General features: G+C 40.9%; 1 protein-coding gene across 1 annotated transcript in view; it reads left to right on the top strand.

Annotated features, from left to right (window-relative positions):
- The window catches only part of hs3st1l2 (heparan sulfate (glucosamine) 3-O-sulfotransferase 1-like 2), a 29,051-nt gene extending 9,907 nt beyond the window's left edge, over positions 1–19,144 (top strand). The window contains exons 2-3 of the mRNA XM_040050902.1: positions 16,893–17,278; positions 18,466–19,144. Of these exons, the coding sequence (XP_039906836.1) occupies positions 17,024–17,278; positions 18,466–19,131 (921 nt within the window). The 5' untranslated portion in view covers positions 16,893–17,023 and the 3' untranslated portion in view covers positions 19,132–19,144. The remainder of the gene's footprint in view (positions 1–16,892; positions 17,279–18,465) is intronic.
- Positions 19,145–19,783: the final 639 nt, after the last annotated feature.

Below are 19,783 nucleotides of genomic sequence, written 5' to 3'. Positions count from 1 at the left end.
AGATTCCAGGGCTACATATTCTCATACTCTGGCCCACACACTGTATTTCAGCTCTGTTAATTAATACTGCATTGATCACTGGAGGGATTTTTTCCTTTCACTTGGCCTTCTGCTCACAGAACTGGGAGGTCAGCTACAGAGCAGTCATTCTGGCTGGCAAGTTTTCAGTGAGTAGCTAAAGGGCACATCAGCAGGATGAGATGTCTGTCAACACACTGGGCTCGAGCCAAAGTTTTCAGGCTGAAAGATGATCTTCCCACTCACCATAACAGGAACATCTTTCTTCACTTTCCCTGAGAGGAATACTGATGCGATTAGTGTACTAGAAAATCTCAGAAAGTTTTCCCGCAAATAGTTACAGCAATCAAGTGTAAAGTGTTGTCTACTTATGACATGATGCAGTGTTTAACTCTGCGTGTTTGAGCCAATATGAACAGTTGCGTGGTATACGAATCAGATGTGCTCTCACCCCAAAGTGTCAAACACTTTGTGTCTTTTGGAGCAAGTGTCTTGACACCTTGCACGAGCCATCTGTCCTCTTTTAAAGAGCTTCAAAGTCCATATTAGGAGGCTGGATTGATGTCTGTACAGTAAATCAGATGTTTTACAGTAAAGATATTGCAGAGTTTCCCCAGTTTCAAAGGTTTCTTTCTTTTCAAGCTGTTGCTGCACCTCGCTCTCTGTAATCTGGGAGCTGCTGATGTCTCACTTAAATAGCAGTAAAGACTGAACTACTAGAACGCACTACACAGACCAGGTTTAAAAACAATTCAATTCAATTTTATTTAAACAGCGCCAAATCACTATTACAGTCGCCTCAAGGTGCTTTATATTTTGAGGTAGACCCTACAATACTACAACAGACAGAAACCCCAAAAGTGGGAAGGAAAAACTCCCTTTTAATAGGAAGAAACCTCCAGCAGAACCAGGGTCATCTGCCATGACCAGTTAAGGTGAGGAAGACAGGACAAAAGACATGCTGTGGAAGAGAGGTGTATCAACACATAGTGAGTGGAAAAGGTGCATCATGGGAATCCCTCAGCAGCCTACACCTACTGCAGTGTAACTAAGGGAGGATTCGGAGTCACCTGATCCAGCCCTAACTACATTTTTTAGCAAGAAGAAGGTTTTAAGCTTAATCTTAAAAGTAGGGACAGTGTCAGTCTCTGGAATCCAAACTGGAAGCTGGTTCCACAGAAGAGGGGCCTGAAAACTGAAGACTCTGCCTCCCATTCTACTTTTAAATACATTAGGAACCACAAGTAATCCTGCAGTCTCTTACTGTTGCCTAAACCTTGTGGATCAAACACAGACACAACACAACGTGTCGTGCATACTTTGGCTTTAAAAATAGCCATATTTGACCCTGGAAATGACAAAAAGATGGTGAATTATCACTGAAACAAAATATTTCTAATATTCGTCATGCTACTCATGACAGAGGTCAAACGATAACAACATGATCAGCAGGAGCCTTCAAAATATCCCAGCAGGGAAGTTCTCATTCCATTGTACTGACAGGACTCCAGCGTCCCCCCCCCCCACGCCTCCTGGTGTCCTGCCAGTTATAATCAATCAACCCAATCTCCCATGCATCGACCTGCTATGTATAGTAACAAAGTCGTTAGGATTGAATCCTGGCTCTCTCCCAAAATTTAAAGAAAAAGTACCAAAGCAAGGTCATAGGGGGCAGAGATAAAGAATCCAGAGGGAGGAACCATGCTTTAGTTTTGTGGAGTGACCTTGATAGATTCCAGACAGTAGGAGGGAGTTTGCAATCTGGGTGGCACCACACGTGTGTGCGCGCAGTTAGTGATGGCTCTCATTAATTTCCAGTCGCAGAGACCCCCTGAGGATGGTGCGTGCATGTGTGTGTATCTGTGCTGTTGTGCTGTGACAGAGAGGAAGGAGGAGGGGGTGTGTGGGTTAAGTAGGAAGGCAATAAAGCCATTTAAGAGTCATAAAGTGCTTGGTCAATCAAAACCACCCCCTGCTAGGCACCTCATGTCTGCCTCTGATTTTGTGTATGTGCATGTATGTGTAAATATGGTACTGTGTGTGTGTGGATATGTATGTGTGTGTGGATGTAAGAAGAGGAGTTACAAAATGCACTGATGGGTTTCTGTGTATCTGGGGAAATGAGCCTGTGCATCCATGTGTGCTTATATTTTTTAATGTGTGTCTTTGTGTGTGTGCGCCAAAGGGGTGAACGAGCCAGTCTGGAGAGGCAGTGGGATGCTGTGCTCAAAGAGAGAAAGAAAGGCAGGCAAAAAGAAAGGATGCATCACCATTGGATTTGTGTGAAAATAGCAACACAGCAGATGCAGTGATTAGAGTGCAATTTGTCTGGATACATCACAATGTGTTTGCGTGTTTGTGCGTGCAAATACATGTGCATGCATTTGCACCTATTTCTATGCCTCAGCCAGATTTTCAGCCCAATTTGAAGCCTCTGCAGGACTCCATGTCCATTATGTATTTCTTGTTCTGCTTGCAGATACTCTTTTTTTTTACTGCTTAAATTGCCAAATTGTTTTACAGACTGATTTGGATTCTTCCACAAGACAGAGACAATTCTACAGTTTTATCCAGCTCAGACAATACCCTGTGAGCCAGAAACTTTTCTTCCCTGGTTTGTTGACTCATTAGCTCACTTTAATGGTGTCATTTGTAAATACGTCTGTTTTGCCAAGCACAAATGTGCAGAAACAAAACCCACAGAGGAACAGGAAACATGCCAATTATTAAAAAAAGAGATGGGAATATGATCAAATGGCTGAACAAGAACACTGCATCATCACATTGTGCGCAACCAGCATTTGTGCAACATTTGTGTTGTTTCTAAATCTAACAGGATAAAGAGTGCATCACTCCAGAGCTCTATTGTGTTCACGCATTCAATTTCTCTATCTGCAGCTTCACACTGGATAGGCTGGGAACAATAACTCTGGCTGCTTGTTTTTCAACATTACTGAAATACAGCTACCTGAAAGTCGTGATACTCGATAGAGGTAACAAAGAAGAACTGCCGAAAGAGACTAGAAAACTCTGTCAACAATACTAGCACATTAAACAGAGTAAAATATTGATTAATGCAGGTGCAAGTACCTACCAGGAAGCTCATTATTAATTGACAAGTTCCACATAAACTGCAGCTTGAACTGAGTTACTGCAGACTCTTCACTTGCCTGGTCATTATATTTTAAACACAGACTGTATATACAAGATTTGTGGACTTGCATACTGAAGCAACCATATAGAGGAGCTGGGTGAGTACTATGCTTTTAGCTGCAGTCTGGTTAGCAGATGGCATTGATTGTATAGGTGAAGATACATGCTAGTTAGCGCTAAGTAGCATAGAAATTAAATACGAGAATTCCACTTACCAAAGGTTGTAGTGTTAACAGTAAAAAAAAAAAAAAGACATTATTTGCCAAATTTTTGTATTAAATTGCTTCAAAAGGCACCAACAGAACAAGCACAGAGAGAGATATCCATGTGTCTCAGATTAGCTGAGGTAAAGCTTAGCAGGCAGCTAGTGGTTAGTCACATCTGTGTTGGCATCTACCTATCACGCAAGCTTTCAGCCTTGAAGTGTTTAGTCAAGTGAAGCATTTAAAAAAACCCGACCACCTGTACAAAGAGAGAAAATTAACTACAGATCCCAAAGTCGTGTCCGTACCTTTTTGTTTACTCTCTGAAGTTGGGCATTTTAATATGAGGGCCTGAATTACTTTTGAAGCCTCGCGCGGTCTGCATCAAGTGCATTTTTTGGCACTCCCACACTGGCTTCATTTTTCAGCCCCAGAGGTTGCTGCTTGGAGGCGACAAGCTGAGCACCCTCGCTGCTCTGACACATCTTACTCATTTCTGTTTGTCTCACAGGTGAATTACTGTCTGTTGAATTCAAACTAAAAGAAAAGCGGAGATTCTTTTATGAAGTAAGGGACTTTGTGATTTGTGCTGCTAAACTGGGTATCCTTCTCTCCGTGTTGTCTTTAGGGTTTAACACTTTAGACACAAATCAGACTAATCGTCCATTTTGGACAACAAAGCCACCAACAGCCGGGATGGTTTATTACTGTCGCCGTAGGGCACCGTTTGGCTGCAACACCACACCAACTGTGGCATCATCTGTACCCACCACCACCCTGTCTCCATCCCCTGATTCCCCTCCGCACCTCCACAGCCTCTCATTTTATCTCCCCCTCCTCCCTCACCTCTGCGCTTTAACAAACTGGCATCCCTGGGGTCTACTGCCCAGGTGACATCAGACTTAACAATCATTGCTGTGGTAAACTGCCAGCAGGAGCCCAAACACACCTGACGATGCTGGAAAATCATTTTTTCTCCTATGGTATCCCTTTTTATCAGTCACTCACTTTCCTCTCCCCTACCTCCATCCATTAAATCCTCTTCATTTACAAAAACACCATCTGGTTTTTTTTTTCTGTACAGTTTGTAACCCAGAAAAACCACAGTTCAGGACCCAGTTAATATTTGGGCTCATTGGACCATGATGATATTGACCAGACACAACTTGCTCGCCCCATCTGTCAGCTTGCCCTTGTTCCAGACGCCCTTATGTACACAAGTTTAACACTCACATGTACAGCAAATGACACTGAATTCACCCAGAAAACTATTTGATTTATTTGTTGCCCTGGAGCTTCTGACCTTGTGAAGGGGGGACACACCCATAATCCTCCCATCACCCTGCTATTTTACACATCCTGCACCCCGCGACTGTCCCGCTTTCCTTCAGTGACAGTTGGGTTAAATCCACTCTGACAGGTCAGACTCCTCTTACTGTCAGACCAAGCTGCCTGTGAGAAAGCCCACATATGTTATGTCTGATAATGTGGGCGTATCAGTGTGTAAACAAGGATCCTGGCAGCAGGGTGGGGACAGGGGTGTGAATTAAGGAGGATGTGTGTGGTCAGCGAGCTCAACCACCATTTTAATCCAATTTACCTCAAATAGCCATAAGTGAAATATCTGCTGTGGCTCTGCTGTTTTTCATTTGTTAATTTTCTGTGTTTATGTTTGTTACGAATACCTTAATTTCATTTCAACTTAAATTACATTATGAGGCAATCTGTTAGGCATTTTTGCTGAGACATAACAGTCAAAGGTTTTGATGCAGGACTTTCTGCCATCCTTCCTATCTGAAGGGTTTTTTTATTTTTAATTTTTAATATTTGCAACAAAAACATTCTTGTTGCAGATCCGTCAGGACTCTTTTCTCATAAAATTTCCATCACGTACCCCTTTAGAGTCACATTGAGTGTGCATGATACTGCCAGCATAATATGACAAAAGACAAGCAGTAAGTCCACTTTAGAAGACCTGCGTGCAAGAGAGTGAAACAGGAAGGGTAACATATCTTTTATCATGTACAGCTGTGGTCAGAAGTTTGCATGCATCGCGCATGAATGTCATCGTAATTTGGGGCTTTTAATGATTTCTTTGGTGGAATGATTATACAGCATAAATCAGCATATACAGCAGAAATTTGAATACTTTAAAAAATAAACAGTAATTGGATGCGTACGTTTTAATTTTGGATTTTCTGCACATGGTCTATCTTTTAAGTGATGTATTTTAACTTTAAAAGGCTTACTAACATTTTTTTAGTCATCATCTCTTCCCCAGCATAAAAAGCGTTTTGTTTTTTTGACATCACTCATTCGACTGACCACTATTGAGAACAAAGGGAAAGTCCAAGGAACTCAAAACAAGTCCGAATTCCAAGATCATCAGCTCAAACAACTGTACTGAATACAAGTTTTTCGATTATGTCACCACTTTTCCAAGATCTGGATGAAGATCCAAACTTTTACCAAGTTGAGAGTAAATTTATTGGGATTTTCCAGAAAAGCAACTTAAAACTGCTGGAACACCAGCATGAAGTTTTACATGTTTGAAGGAGTAAAGGTGAATCTTTCAACAGTGTAATAGCTGTTAAGCATGGTGGTGGCAGCATCATGGTTTTGTGTTGTTTTGGAGTAATTGGTAGCAGTACATTGCACAAGCAACTGGAATAATGAAGAGCTACCTCCAAATCCCTCAATGTCACCTCAAATCAGCAGCTAGATGGTTGGAACTTAGACAGGATTGGGTGTTCCAACAGGAAAAAGATCCCAATCATGCATCAAAAATTGTTTTGGAATGGATAAAGCAGGCTAGCTTTATTGTATTAGACTTCTGGAATGACTTTTCCAAAACCAAAAGCCTCATCCGAACTAAAAATTTGTAGACTTTGCTTTAAACCAATATAAGTGCCAGGAAACTAACCAATTTCAATGAACTCTCTACCAGAAGCTTATTGATGTCAACCAAAAGTGTCAGATTGAGGTGAAACGTGCTCAGGGACATTTAACCAAATATTAAAGTATTAGTGAGGGTCTATGTATATGTTTGAACCTGGATGTGTACTTTGACTTTGACAGTACAGATTAGGGAAAATCCAATATTCAACAATAAATTCAAACTTGTTAAAGATGTGTATCTTATAATCATTCCACCATTTTAAAAGAATGATTCAAGGAAATCATTAAATACCCCAAATTACCACGACATTCATGCCCATGATGACTGTGTGTAAACTTCAGACCCCAACTGTACCTGGGTCAGGAAAACACCAGCTCTCCTTCTCTCTCTCATCTCTAAATCCAAATGGCTTGTACCAGGCTTTGTGCCAAGTGGCCCAAAACACACACACACAGACACACAAACATGAGTGTTGAATGTATGCCAGTGGCAATGCCCAGACGCTCCGGCCAAAAAACCTTTTAATTAGAGCAAATTTACACAGCCCCTCCAAGCTTTGCTTTTCAGTTTGCCTCTCTCTCTAAAACACACACCACACACATTATTACAGAAACATCTTGCTTTTTTTATGCATGCACACACACAAAGATCCCTTTGATAAAACTGCATTTCCTAATCACATTCCCCCCAGTGCAGCGCCTGATAAAATAACAACAGTAGAATCCCAAATTCTTCCCCTCCAGACTCAATATTAATACTCAATATTCATACGCCACGCATACACATCCACACACACAGTAAACACACATCAGAGACGCACACTTTAGTGTTTGATATGGCTGACCCAGATTTTGGCGCGTGCATGGCTAAGGATGTGAGGAGGAGGGAGGATAAAGGAGGAGGGGGTGGGGTTGGTAGAGGAGGGGGCTTACATGGGTGTAGTGCATGTGTGAATGAATAAGATGATAAGCGGGTGAAAGGTAAGTGACTGCCGGCTGCCGGGAACCTTTTTTTAGTCTAATTTGAAAAGCAGCTGGGGGTTGATGAGTAAAAGATGGACAGACATCAGCGAAGGTCAGCCTGCATGACACACTTTATTGTGTGTTCTGAAAACATCTGGGTTGTGAAGTCACACTGTATTAATAAATAAAGTCTAATTTATGTTTGTTTGCTGTCCAGGCTACTATTAGACCACATTTGACACTTTTTGACACATTGTGTTCATAATTGTGTCGTTTCTGTTGTGTAATTGAAGTAAACACTTATATTCGATGAAATTTATTTCCTACAGAAAGCACTGGTTCCCCTTATTATACCCATTTGTTAAGCACCAGTTTGGTGGCATGTAGTAAACTTAATTCTGTGCATAATTCCTTTTTAAGTTTTCCCCTATTTCCAACTACTTTGCATGATTCATAAATAACCATTGTTTATCTTAAACTGGATATTCATGCAGCTTCTCTCATCACCCACTGTCAGGCAGAACTTTTCTCTGATTGGCTGCCTTTTGCAAACAACACAAGGTGGGAGGGGCTTCTGCTCTCACAGCTAGTTCTGTGTATGGGCATGTTAAGGATTTTCACTCTCACTGACATAATTTAGAGCAGTATAAATCCTGATCTTTTGGCTCACAGGGATTACTTGTACATAAGCTGCTCATTATTTTGGGCCACGTTTAAATGAGCATCTACCACAGTAACAGTATATATGCAGGGGATAGAAAATAAGAAACATAATAGCTCTTAAGTGAGTGCAAACCAAGGCATGAACTTCTTACTAAATCTCCTGGGCACGCTCATACTGTAAAGCACATGTAGCTCCTATTCTGCTTGTCAGGGTAGCACAGGGGCTATCCCTATCACCTATAGGGTGAGAGACAAAGTACACCCTAGACAGGTCGCCATTCACTCACATTGTGGGAAGAAGCCGGAACCCATGCAGGCATGGGGAGAAAATGCAGACACCACACAGAAAGGCTCCAACCAGGTGGTGGAGTCGAACTCAGGACTTACTTCCACACTCATTTGACTGTGGAGCTTTATTTTACTTTATTTTATTTAGTTAGTTTTAAGTTGATATGCACTGGTTGAGCAAAACAATTGTTCTGTACAATGCACGCATTAGTTAAGTTTAGGCAACTGTCTGCTTCTTGGGGTTTAGATTATAGTTTGAGCTAAAAAAACAAACAACAGTAACACAACAGTAACCTTGTTCAAAAGTCATGCTAAAGGATATCTGCTGCACGCAAATGTAAAGCAAAATAGTCGTGATCATATGTGATGAATTTGGAGATTATATCATCTCTGGATATTTTAAATAACTCTCATATGAAGTTTTACAGCAGAAACAGACCCACGAGGAAGAGATAACAAGGGAGAAAAAGGATCCTGTCAAGAACCTCTCAGACACTTCTTTTTCACCCTCTGCTTCATCTTTCCATGTTCTCTCAGAAATAGATCAAATCTTCTGAGTTCAGCATTTTTTCCTCTGGCTGAGTACCTGGTGCAAGGTGCCTCAAACTACTCACGCAGAAAAACAGAATGCCTGAAAGAGGTGAAACTCCTGAACTTCAATAGATACGGAAGAGGACTTTTCACTTTTTTGTTCACATCTGATGTTTCTTTCATCTTATGCATAAACTTTGAAAGATCTGGCAGCAGATCAGCTTCTATGGGGTTAAAAGGATTTTTGGGAAAAGCAAAAAGATGGACATGAAGCATTCAGTCTTACTGTTTATTGTCTGAGGCTTCGAGGAAAACTGGCGGTCGGCGTGATCTGGAAGTATGACCGATTGCAGTCTCAGCTCCATCTATTTTGATTACAGACCCCCCTCTGAGTGTTGGCCATCTCCTCTCCAGGCGGGTAATGGGAAAGGGATGGGGAATAGGAACAGCCTTGTTGCATTTCCTTTGTTGTTCTGAAAGGCAATCAGCTCGGCGTATGTTCGCTGTAATCAGCAAGCGTGATTGGCTGAGCAGGAGCTGGATTAAAGAAGGTATATAAAGAGATAGAAAACTAAGAAAATGTGTGGGAAGTTTGGGGTAAATGAAGGTGAAACCCAAGGTGAAAAAAGGAAAGGATGGTGAGTAGAGTCTGAAAAAGAGATGGATGGGGAGGGGGGCAAATGAAAGAAGAAAGAAAAGGAAGGAGGACAGAGAGAGTTTTATCAGACTTTCACAGCCTTGGTGATATGACAGGCTTGGCAATCCAAAGCGTTTCACCATGCCACCCCCTACCAGAGACAATCTTCCTGCTGCCTCACACACACAACAACTGTACCTCAGTCTCATCCTTCCCCCCTACCACCCATCTCCTCCCTCCCTGCCACCCTCTGACTCTCTGTACAGGATAATCCCTCCCCCACCCCCAAATACCATCGCTCTGTAAAAAGATATTTCCAGGGGCCTGGATCACTAGCAGTCACATGCTGGGTGTCTGCACAAAAGGCTAAGGCTCTGCACACATGCAGATGACACAAGACACACACAAACACACTCACACCAGAACTTATAAGACACTGGTACTCTCCCCAAATGCAGATGGAAGCATCTGCCTTTCACAGATAATTACACTCCACCCTTCCCCCTTTTCTCTCCTTTCCCCTCCATCTCTATCGTCTGCAGCTTGGCTAGATAACGTGTGTTTGTCAGTATGGAGAATTCATGCGTCATTGGCAATCTTGGCATTGTTGTTGTTGTTGTTTGTTCTCCCTTTGCATGCTGGCTAATGTGAATCACAAGAAGCGATGAGCAGGGAAAGACAAGGACTTGCAATGATTCATGTGAGGCTCATTGAGCAGAGCTGAGAGGCTGCTCATATGGTGCCAATAAAAAAAGAAAACAGTCCAGCCAGTTGCTAAACAGAAATCTCTCAGTTTTTTTAATCCTAAAATCATTTGCTTATTTTTATCATTAACAGGGGACAGGGACATTTTAATAAGCACTGAATGAAGAGAACGTCCATGTTAGGTTTTAGTCAATTTTCAGCAAAGTGCAAACTGAAAAAAGTAATTTCAATCAGAACCACTGTAGTCAAAAAATAAATAGAAAATTGTGAGTTCTATCTGCATTCATTTTTACATTTGGTGTAGGTCCATTCTGGGAAATCCCCACCAGAGATGAAAAGCCAAAGCACATCAGCAAGACCCCGTCTCAATAAAGCAAGAATCAGTAATATTACATAATGCTGAAAGTCAGAACTGCATAAATGATGGAGCTAGAGGGGAGGTGGGTTTCAAAGTGGCTTGCAGATGTGCTGCAACTGTAGACTGGCTGAAAGAACTTACTATGAGTGTAGAAGGTATCAGCCGATGTGGGCTGTCACTGAAATCAGCTGATTGGCTGGGACTGTGGCTGAGCTTGACTTTGCAGCCACGTTGAGCTATTGTGTGTTTGATGTTTATCTCCCTGAAGGTTTATGTGGAAGCAAAAACTTTTCTCAGTAAAACTCAGCAGACATACCATTTATCCCAAAGATTTCTGTCTTTTAAAGGAACTCCGATTGCAAGTTTGCAAATCTGTCTGCAAGTAAAAGACTCAAACAAATAATTTAGAACCAAGAAATACATGAGCAATATGAAAAATGGATTGCTGTTTTGCCCTTTTTGTACTTTTACAGTGTTTTCTTTGGTTTACTTTTCAAAGTGTGCTCCATCACGACATTGAGCCAAACAGCAATAACCTTATTTAAACCTTGAAATAACTTTTAATCAGTGCCGGGTTTTTACATCCGTGGAACTATTTCCCATTTCCAACTGCAATCCTGTGTCATTTTTTGTTCATCAAGATTAAAAGTTCATTGACTCAAAAATATTTCTGGGCGGAAAGGTGCGTTTGTGTTTTATTTATGAGCCGCTAAGAGGCTGCTGCAGGGCATCCCCATTAGCATGGTGCTGCATGTGCTGCTGATCCACATAAACACGCAAGGATTCAAACAACTCAGGAAGACAGAGTCAGGAACAGGCTGAGGAAACAAAGAGCAGAGGTGAGGGTGAAAGATGATGAGTGTAGGTGAGAAGGAGGGTAATAAGGAGGTGGAAGAGGGAGAGGAAGGTCACGAGGTGAAGTGGAAGCGAAGCGACTTGACAGCAGGGGAATATTCCAGCTTACAGAGAAGTCACAAGGGACTCGTGCAACCACTTAATGCAAGGCATGCGTGTCTCTGTGCAGCGCGCACACACATAAACCTCACTGAGGATTACTTTCTTTGTCTCGGTTGCTCACATACTCACATAAATTGCACATGCCCTACACTGTGATTGATTGGCGTCAGCACGCAGTTTGCCACTTTACATCAAAATCATGACTGTAGGGAATCTGAATCAGGAAATCTTGCTACTTGCTTAAAGCAGCTAATGTATAGGAGCCGGGGATTTTAGTTGCTATTGGCTGAATTATTAAGGGGCTGTAATCACTGAACAGTGTGAGGCTGGAGGTAATAGTCGACTCGAATGTTCTGGTTTTGTACAAAGCGATAAGACACCACAGGAATAATAATAATCACTGCAGATGCAACTTTTTAATCCCTGTGTAATTCTTGAAAATCTTGTTCATCTATCTGAGCTTGCAAAAACGGAGAATATATTTTTCAGTCAAAAGCTGGAACCGGTCAGAATTTGCGATAAAACAACAAAACAACATTCATTCAGCTCAGAGCTGCATATAATAATGAGTGATAACAGAGAGATCATTGTGGCATTATCTACAAATAGTTTGGAATCAAATGAGTAGCTTAGGGCTAATAAATGTGGTTTGTTAGCTGTAGTTTGACTAAAGTTGAATGAGTAGAATTTGGACTTTTTTGACAAAGTGGGCAGATTGATTCAGCTTTCTTTCTATGTCAGTGCTGACATAACCGTCATGAAAATGTACATTGAATATGCATTTTTTGCACAAGTCTAAGATGTTTCTTTTTTATTTAAATTTACATGACTGTACTTAATTTTATCCAATCCCAGTGATTCTTTACAAAAAAGTCATCTAAAACTGCAGAAATGTTCCTTTGAACATTTTCTAAAAGTAACCTGTTTACTCTCACTTCTGAAACATAATAATGAGCGATGACGTCACCCACAACACCTACTTCAGCCGACAACGTCCACACGTTGCTGATGTACATTGGGAGTCCCATCCACAGCCAGCAAGGGACGTGTGACGCCAGCGTCACTAAGCCAGAGGATAGCACAGAAGGTCGGGGTGCAGTTACGCTCCCTGAAGGTGCAATTAGTGAGTCGCTACAGGAACAATGCTAGACAGGGTTCCTCCTCTGAACCAGAACATTGTTACACTAATTAATAACTCAGTCGCGTCACTGCAACTTCAGCTCAACAACGACAACAACAACAAGAGCAGGAACAGGAAGAAGCTGTGTTTTAATTAAAACAAGTGATCGCTAAAAGTTTCCTACACAAACACAACCTGACCTTTAATTTAGCTTCCCACAAACGCCGAAAAATAAAAGTGAGTGTCTCTGGTTAAACCGCCATAATGCAATCCACCCGCCATATGACTGTGGTCATGTCATGTAATGCCTGAGTCTACATATATCAACACAGTTTTGCCAAAGCAAGAAACAAAGTTCTTTATAAGTGATGAAGCTGTTTTTCTTTACTGGATTTTCTTTAAAGAAAAAAACATTGCTAGTTTTTGTTGTTGGCCTTCTTTTACATTAGTAGAAGGATTAATATTTCAGTGTAAAAGCACTCTGCAGCAAGAGCTGCATTCAAAATATCACATAAATAAAAGCTGAATCGACAAAATGTGGTCAAAGCGTCAAGCATGAAAGTGCTGAATGTGGGAAAAAATCTTGTGGAAGTGTTAAAAAATTACACAGCCGCCTTGTGCCAAGAGCGAGGCATCAAAATTTAAATATTACGTGTCAAAGTCAAATCATTTTCAGCAAAAATCAGATAAATTATAAATATTATTTATAATCTTATGATATAACTTATTATGTATAAGTAAGCAATCATTTTATGTAAATGGACCAATTATTTCAGTTTGTAAAACAACTGTCACAGTCTCACATGCACAGAATTTGGTACCATACAAATAAAAATCTTTTAAAATTTGTAGACTATATGATGATATAATAATAATGTAATTGGGCACTGCAAATCAAATGTGCGGGTGCTTTTAACTACAGTGTGAGAGCTTTGACATGGCTTCAATAAAATTCTTACCTTCTCCTGACTGGAATATTTCACTCTACAGTTGGAGTTGACATGTCAAAGCATACTGGTGCAAATTTACCAGCACTTTGGACCACCCAGTGGAGTATAATCAGGGTGATTGGATCAGTATCACTGCTCAAATTATAATGATAAATTGCTTGGAGATACAACGATATATAGTCTCCTTTTCCAGAAGTTTGTGATCATTTTGCCAAACAAAGAAGCTTAGTATGTGGGAACGCTGTTTTTACCCTTTGTTCGCTGTTTTTATATTTTTCTGTCTTCATGTTCACTTGCTGTTTTGTTAGGTTAAAGCATCTAAACTACTTTATTTTGTTTATTCACAAAACAAGACTCTTTCACAGTGTTCACTACATGTTGTTGTGGAACAAAGCGCCGATGGGAGTCTTTTCTCATGTGCAACAAACGTCTTTGGAATTATCAAATGGACTGATTGTAGCATCAACAGTAGTGAATTTACTTGCATTTATTAAACCGCAAGAGGCCGTTGGCTTGAGTTGTTAAACATCTGATGTTTTTGTGTTGAGATCGTGCTGGTTTGACGAGCAGAAAGCAACACGTTTACTGGGAAAAAGCTCCTGAAATCAAATTTCTGAAGTCAAAACAGATAAAAACTGAAGGAAAGTTTGTGCACAGAAATGCTATTCACAGCATTTGAGTTCTCTGGATTCTTATTTGCATACATGTCCACACAACATCCAGCAACAAGTAAAAAACAACACTATAACATTTATGAAAAAATAAAACAGAAACCAGTTAAACATGAATTTCTCACATAAGTCTCCTTAAATGCCATATATGCAGGTAATCTGCACTCATTTGTCACATCAAACTGGGAGGTGTGGAATGACCTTTTCAGCTTAATGACTGTGATAAAGTGGAAGATTAAATCTGGAATTGAACATTGGTGTCCAACCTCTACAGCTACATGTATAATACTAATTTTCAGATCTTGCAGTTTGTTCTCTGTGTAGGTTTTCAATCATCTTAGGGAGCTTGAAAAGGGCAATGAACAAAAAGTTGTTTAAAAGCTGATGGGAGTTATCCCTCGGATACTGTCCTGAGGGTCATTGACTAACCGATCAATAGCCAAGGTGTGAAAAAATAGCGTGGGTCATTTTCTTCACCAGGGTTCAGAGTGAAACCCCTGTGAGACCTTGCCTCACACTATCATGTGACCTATTGAGTTCACCTGGACAAAGGTGTTAGTGTTGAAGCTCCTGGGAAGGGATCTGAAGACTTCACTGCAAGTGGCTGATAGCTGCTGTTGTAAGCTTCCACTTTTGTTCAATGACGGTCTTTCACAGCCGACAGCAGACTGTGGGGTAAGGTTTCGCAGTGGCTTCACCTTTAACCCGCAGTGATGGGAATGGCCTGCACCTTTTTATTCACGTGACCACGTGATGACTCATATTATCAGTAGTGGGTCAGTGACCTTCAGGTTCGTGCCCAAGGGAACAACCCTCACTCGGGTATAAATACCTGGGACTTTCCACCGCTTGGTTTTAAACTGAAGATATTCTTAGATGAAAGCTGAAATCTTCAAAGACTTAAAGAAGTAGAGTTGCCTCTTTTTTTTAAGCTCTACAGACCTTGCATTATTGTTTTTACGTTTAATTTTTTTTTCACTTCCTCACTTTATTCTTACCCCAGTAATATGAGAGATATTTCAATCATTTTATTTTAAAACTAAAGCCCATAAGCATGCTTCGAACAAAACGATCATTATTCCTCCATCTGAGTATGTTTTATTCATGTATTTGTTTGGCACCCTTCATAGGTTATTGATCACTGTGGTCAGGACTCAGAAGTTCTGTAAAAATCCTGCTGTGAATCTGAAACAGTAACTATTAAACTCACATCTTCAAAACAAATTCACCACAAAGAACTGAAGTTAAACTGCTCTTTAGTTTCTCCTTTGTCTTTTCTTTAAGAAGAGTTTTCCTGTATACTGTGCCTGGATACATATTATTTATTTATGTAAAGAAAAAAAAGGGGGGGGGGGGCACCTGCAAAGATATTTTTTTGGATGGAAGATCTCTGGACTCCTTTAGATACAGTAGTGGAAAAAACGTTTTCTTACAGTTAGAGGGGACCTAAAATGTTCATTGCAAGTTTAGCAACTCCATATTTTTATTCTTGGACTCTAGTAGCACAAAATCTGATTTTTATCTGGCTTTGTTTTACATGACTATATGAGGTATATCTGCTCTCTTTGTCAGCATAAAGAGTCAAGAGTTGAAAAACCTGAACCTGAGTGTTTAAGGTCGTCTGAGGTCTGATCTCTCCCCCGACGGGGACTCCTCGTACAGACTCTGAACTCATCATTTGAAACCTTGTCTGTTTTTAACACGAGCATTCAAAATTTTATGCTAATTTAAAACCTCACCACCAGATTAAACTCAAACAACCCAATGAGACAAAATTCCACATTTGGGATTTCAGGATCTCTGCGGCTCGTCTCCTCCACTGTAAAAATGGTTCCACTGAACTCAGATGGGTGTAAGCGCTCCTTAGGGAGACTGTAAACCCCATAACAGCATAAATTTCCAATGCATTTCCTCCATCTGCTTTAGATATAGATTAATATTTTAATATTTTCTGTCTACATTCATATTGCAGCCCTATATCTGAGGCTCCAAACCTGCACTACTTTGGCCTGGACTTGACACATTAGTGTGCAGAGCTGTCTCAGACATACTGTATGGGATCACGAAACAGTCGAGCAAGCACCATGTAGCAATGAGCTTTAGCTATGTGGGATGAAAAGAAACTGCACTGTGACTGAGGTCATAATCTGAGTGTTGCCGACTCGACATCCTTTCTTAAAGATTTTTATTCTTTTGGTGCAGATTCAACACACACACACATTCAAACGTGTCCATCTTCAAGCTAACTTGGAATTCCTAAAGCATACAGTTATATGTGCAGTACATGCAGCAGACAGAAAAATGTACCACATTTAAAGTTAACCTACATATGATCAAAAATAGTTGCCTCATTGCACCTATTGTTCTATTTAAACTCTTATAAACCACTTATTAATAATACATTCGATTTTTCAAAATGTTTTTTTCATGCTTGAGGCTAAAACATTTTTTCCTTGTTTTGATCTGACTGCAGCTTCCTTGAGTTACAGTAAATAACAGCCTAAAATGTGTTATGAGGTTGCAATAAAAGTGATAAAAAAAACAAAACATTAAAGGTCTTAGTTCAGCCTTCAGTTTTCATGCTGTTGAATTTTAATAACGATTGCTCACAGTAATTTATATTCAGACGGAATTAATTTTTGCTTATTTATCATCAACTTTCTTGACAAGTGTATCACTTTGCGACCTTTCTGCTACACTGGTGCTATTAAAGAAGAAAGTGGCAGAGTGAGACAGTAAAAGTGGATGATAACCTTTATTTTTTTCCTGCTTCATAGGTTGTCCAATTGAAGGGCTCCCTCCCGAGACCCCCCGCTGACTCATAACAAGCACAACGTACTGGTCCGGGAGCTTCATGAGAGTGTGCTCATAACCATCACTCCACCTCTGTGTGTGTGCGTGTGGCACCATGCTGTGGACAGTGCTACTAGCGCTGCTGGTGCTTCTGCTGCTGCAGACTCAGCTGTCTGTGTGCTTAAGGGAATTGCGCTCTGGGGGTTCCAGTTCTTCCGTCTACTCCCCTCCATCATCTTCTTCCTCCTTTTACAATGCTACCCAGCAGCGGCTGCCCGGAGCTATTATCATTGGCGTGCGGAAAGGAGGCACCAGAGCCCTGCTCGAGATGCTCAATCTGCACCCAGATGTGGAAGTGGCAAAGGCTGAGGTGATAAACAAAACACTTTTCACTATCACCAGCTGCGGACAATAATTACTCAGTTTGCACTTAAGCACTTAAGCGTTGTTAGGTAGTTTCATCTTCTCTACTCTAACGTCAAACTGGGATAAAATGTTCCCATTCAGAAAAATGTCTGTTTTCTTCTTAAATATATGATGGACGTCAAAATCTATTTTTATACGTGTCAAAAATTCATTTGTAGTTTTTGTTGAAACCCTTATGTGAAATCTCACATCAACATTTTTTTTCTTTTCACTTGTATATCCTTTAAAAAAAAATCTGCTTTTATTGAATTGTACAAATTTCATCAGTGTGCCTCAAAACCACCTGATGGTATTCAAAGAATAGCAAGGTCAACCTCGAGAAGCTCGCAGGATTTTGTATTTAGAGTGGCAAAACTCCAGGCCAAGAACCAGACATTGGTTGGCCATGAAAAATCTGAAAACTCCAAGCAAAGAAAATAACATAGTACTTGAAAATTAGTTGAAAATTCAGTAAGTAATAATGATTCTAACTGTGGATAGACCTTCTGTGTCTGAAAATATGTATTAACAGACTCAGCTCTAACAATATAGAGCTGCACTGAAGCAAAAAATTCAATCTCAAGGTAATGGAGCTAACAAAATGCCCCAGGTGCAAATATATACTGTAAAAGTGTAAAACTCTGCACTCGGAAAGTTGGAGGTGCAACTCAGGCAAGACCAAGAGGGCACAGAGGCGGTCTAATTATCAAATGCGTGAGGATTTTCTGAAAGTTTAGTTCAGGCCAAACACGTACTGCATCTTCTTCAGTGCAGTAAAGAAACCAGAGCAAAGAGAGTTGAGTTTCTGTGTAGTTTGTCATGTACATTTGTAAGTATGATGAATGGTGACGGGCCTGTCCTGAAAAGCTGCACTGAGAGAAATCCTAATCAGGATAGTTTAAAATGAGGACTATGAAGTTAGAAAGCTGGTGCCAAAGAATAGATTGGTTTAGACAAGATTGGGACTAAATGAAGAAAAAAGCTGAAAGTGTTTTAGATGGTAAAAAGGTTTAGAAATTATTAGATGTCCCCAAAATTTCCTTTTAAACAAAAATTTCAAAACAACAGTGTCAACAAGTGGTATAAAAATGAATGAAGACCTGCTTTTTTCCCCCATCTACATCACTAAATACCTTCTGCATCCTCTGACAGGTGCATTATTTCAATGTGGAGGAGCACTACCGCAGAGGTCTGGCCTGGTACCGAGCCCAGATGCCCTTCACAGTCCCAGGTCAACTGACAGTGGAAAAGACCCCAGGTTACTTCGCAGCTCCTCAGGTTCCTGCACGAGTTTCGGACATGAACCCTGCTGTCCGCTTGCTACTCATTGTCCGGGACCCAGCTGAGAGGCTGATCTCTGACTACACCCAGGTTCTGCACAACCGCCTAACACGACACAAGCCCTACAAGCCCCTAGAGGAGCTCCTACTCCACAAAGGCCATATTGATCCTGGATACAAGGCACTGCACAGGAGCCTCTATCACCAGCACCTTGCCCGCTGGTTGGAGGTCTTCCCCAGGGAGCAGATCCACGTGGTGGACGGAGATGCGCTTATTCGGGATCCCTTCCCTGAGCTGAGGAAGGCAGAGAGGTTTCTGGACCTGCCGCCCAGGATCAACCCAAGCAATTTCTACTACAACACCACCAAGGGCTTCTACTGCCTCCTGTCGGCTGGACACGACAAGTGCCTGGACGAGTCTAAAGGCAGGCCACATGCTCCACTGAGTACCCAAGCCTTGAAGAAGCTTTGTCGGTACTTCAGAAAGCCAAACAAGTTATTCTTTGAAATGGTGGGGAGGTCATTTGCCTGGTGCTGATCCACTGAGCAGAGCAACAGTGACGATGAAACGCCTCCTGAACAGTGCCGACACATTCAGGGACGCAGAGGGAGAGATAAAACGGTGTTTTTCTAGCTAGATGAGTGGGAACATTTAAAAAAAATCTCTTTTTGTTGATACCTACTCAGGTATGAATGTGGCCAACATGTGCAGCACATGTGAAGAAAACAAACTGCTGATGTTGAACCCGTAGCCAACATAAACCTTTACCAACACCATGTTGGTGTCTCCAGGGAAAACCTCACTTGCTGAAGCTACAACAGCCGTGCCATACACAAGTCTGAAACTGAAAGTACAACTAACTCCCTGTTAGTTCTCGTGTGTGGGCCGTTAAAAGAATATGTGACGACTTTGATGTGATGTAGAAATAGATGAATGGTCAAAAGATGGTCGCGTTATTGTTGCACTATGAACTCCAGTTGCATAAAAAGTCAATCAAGGTTCAATGCAAACGATTTTAAAGAGAAAACAAGTCCTTGCTTTGATTTTTCTGAACAACTGTAAAACTTTTTGTGTTAGCAAAACATTTTAATTTTTTCCTCATGGCTATTTTGGGCTATTTTACTGAATAGATGCTCACGAGTTCTTTTGGAAGAGGCTCACTGAAAACCTGCTTTTTGCTTTTTTTTAC

This window comes from Simochromis diagramma, unplaced genomic scaffold, assembly GCF_900408965.1.
Source record: "Simochromis diagramma unplaced genomic scaffold, fSimDia1.1 OVJJ01000131.1, whole genome shotgun sequence".
In the NCBI taxonomy this organism is placed as follows: domain Eukaryota; kingdom Metazoa; phylum Chordata; class Actinopteri; order Cichliformes; family Cichlidae; genus Simochromis; species Simochromis diagramma.
The sequence above is the reverse complement of the archived record's forward strand: the minus strand, read 5'-3'. Positions and strand labels throughout refer to the sequence as shown.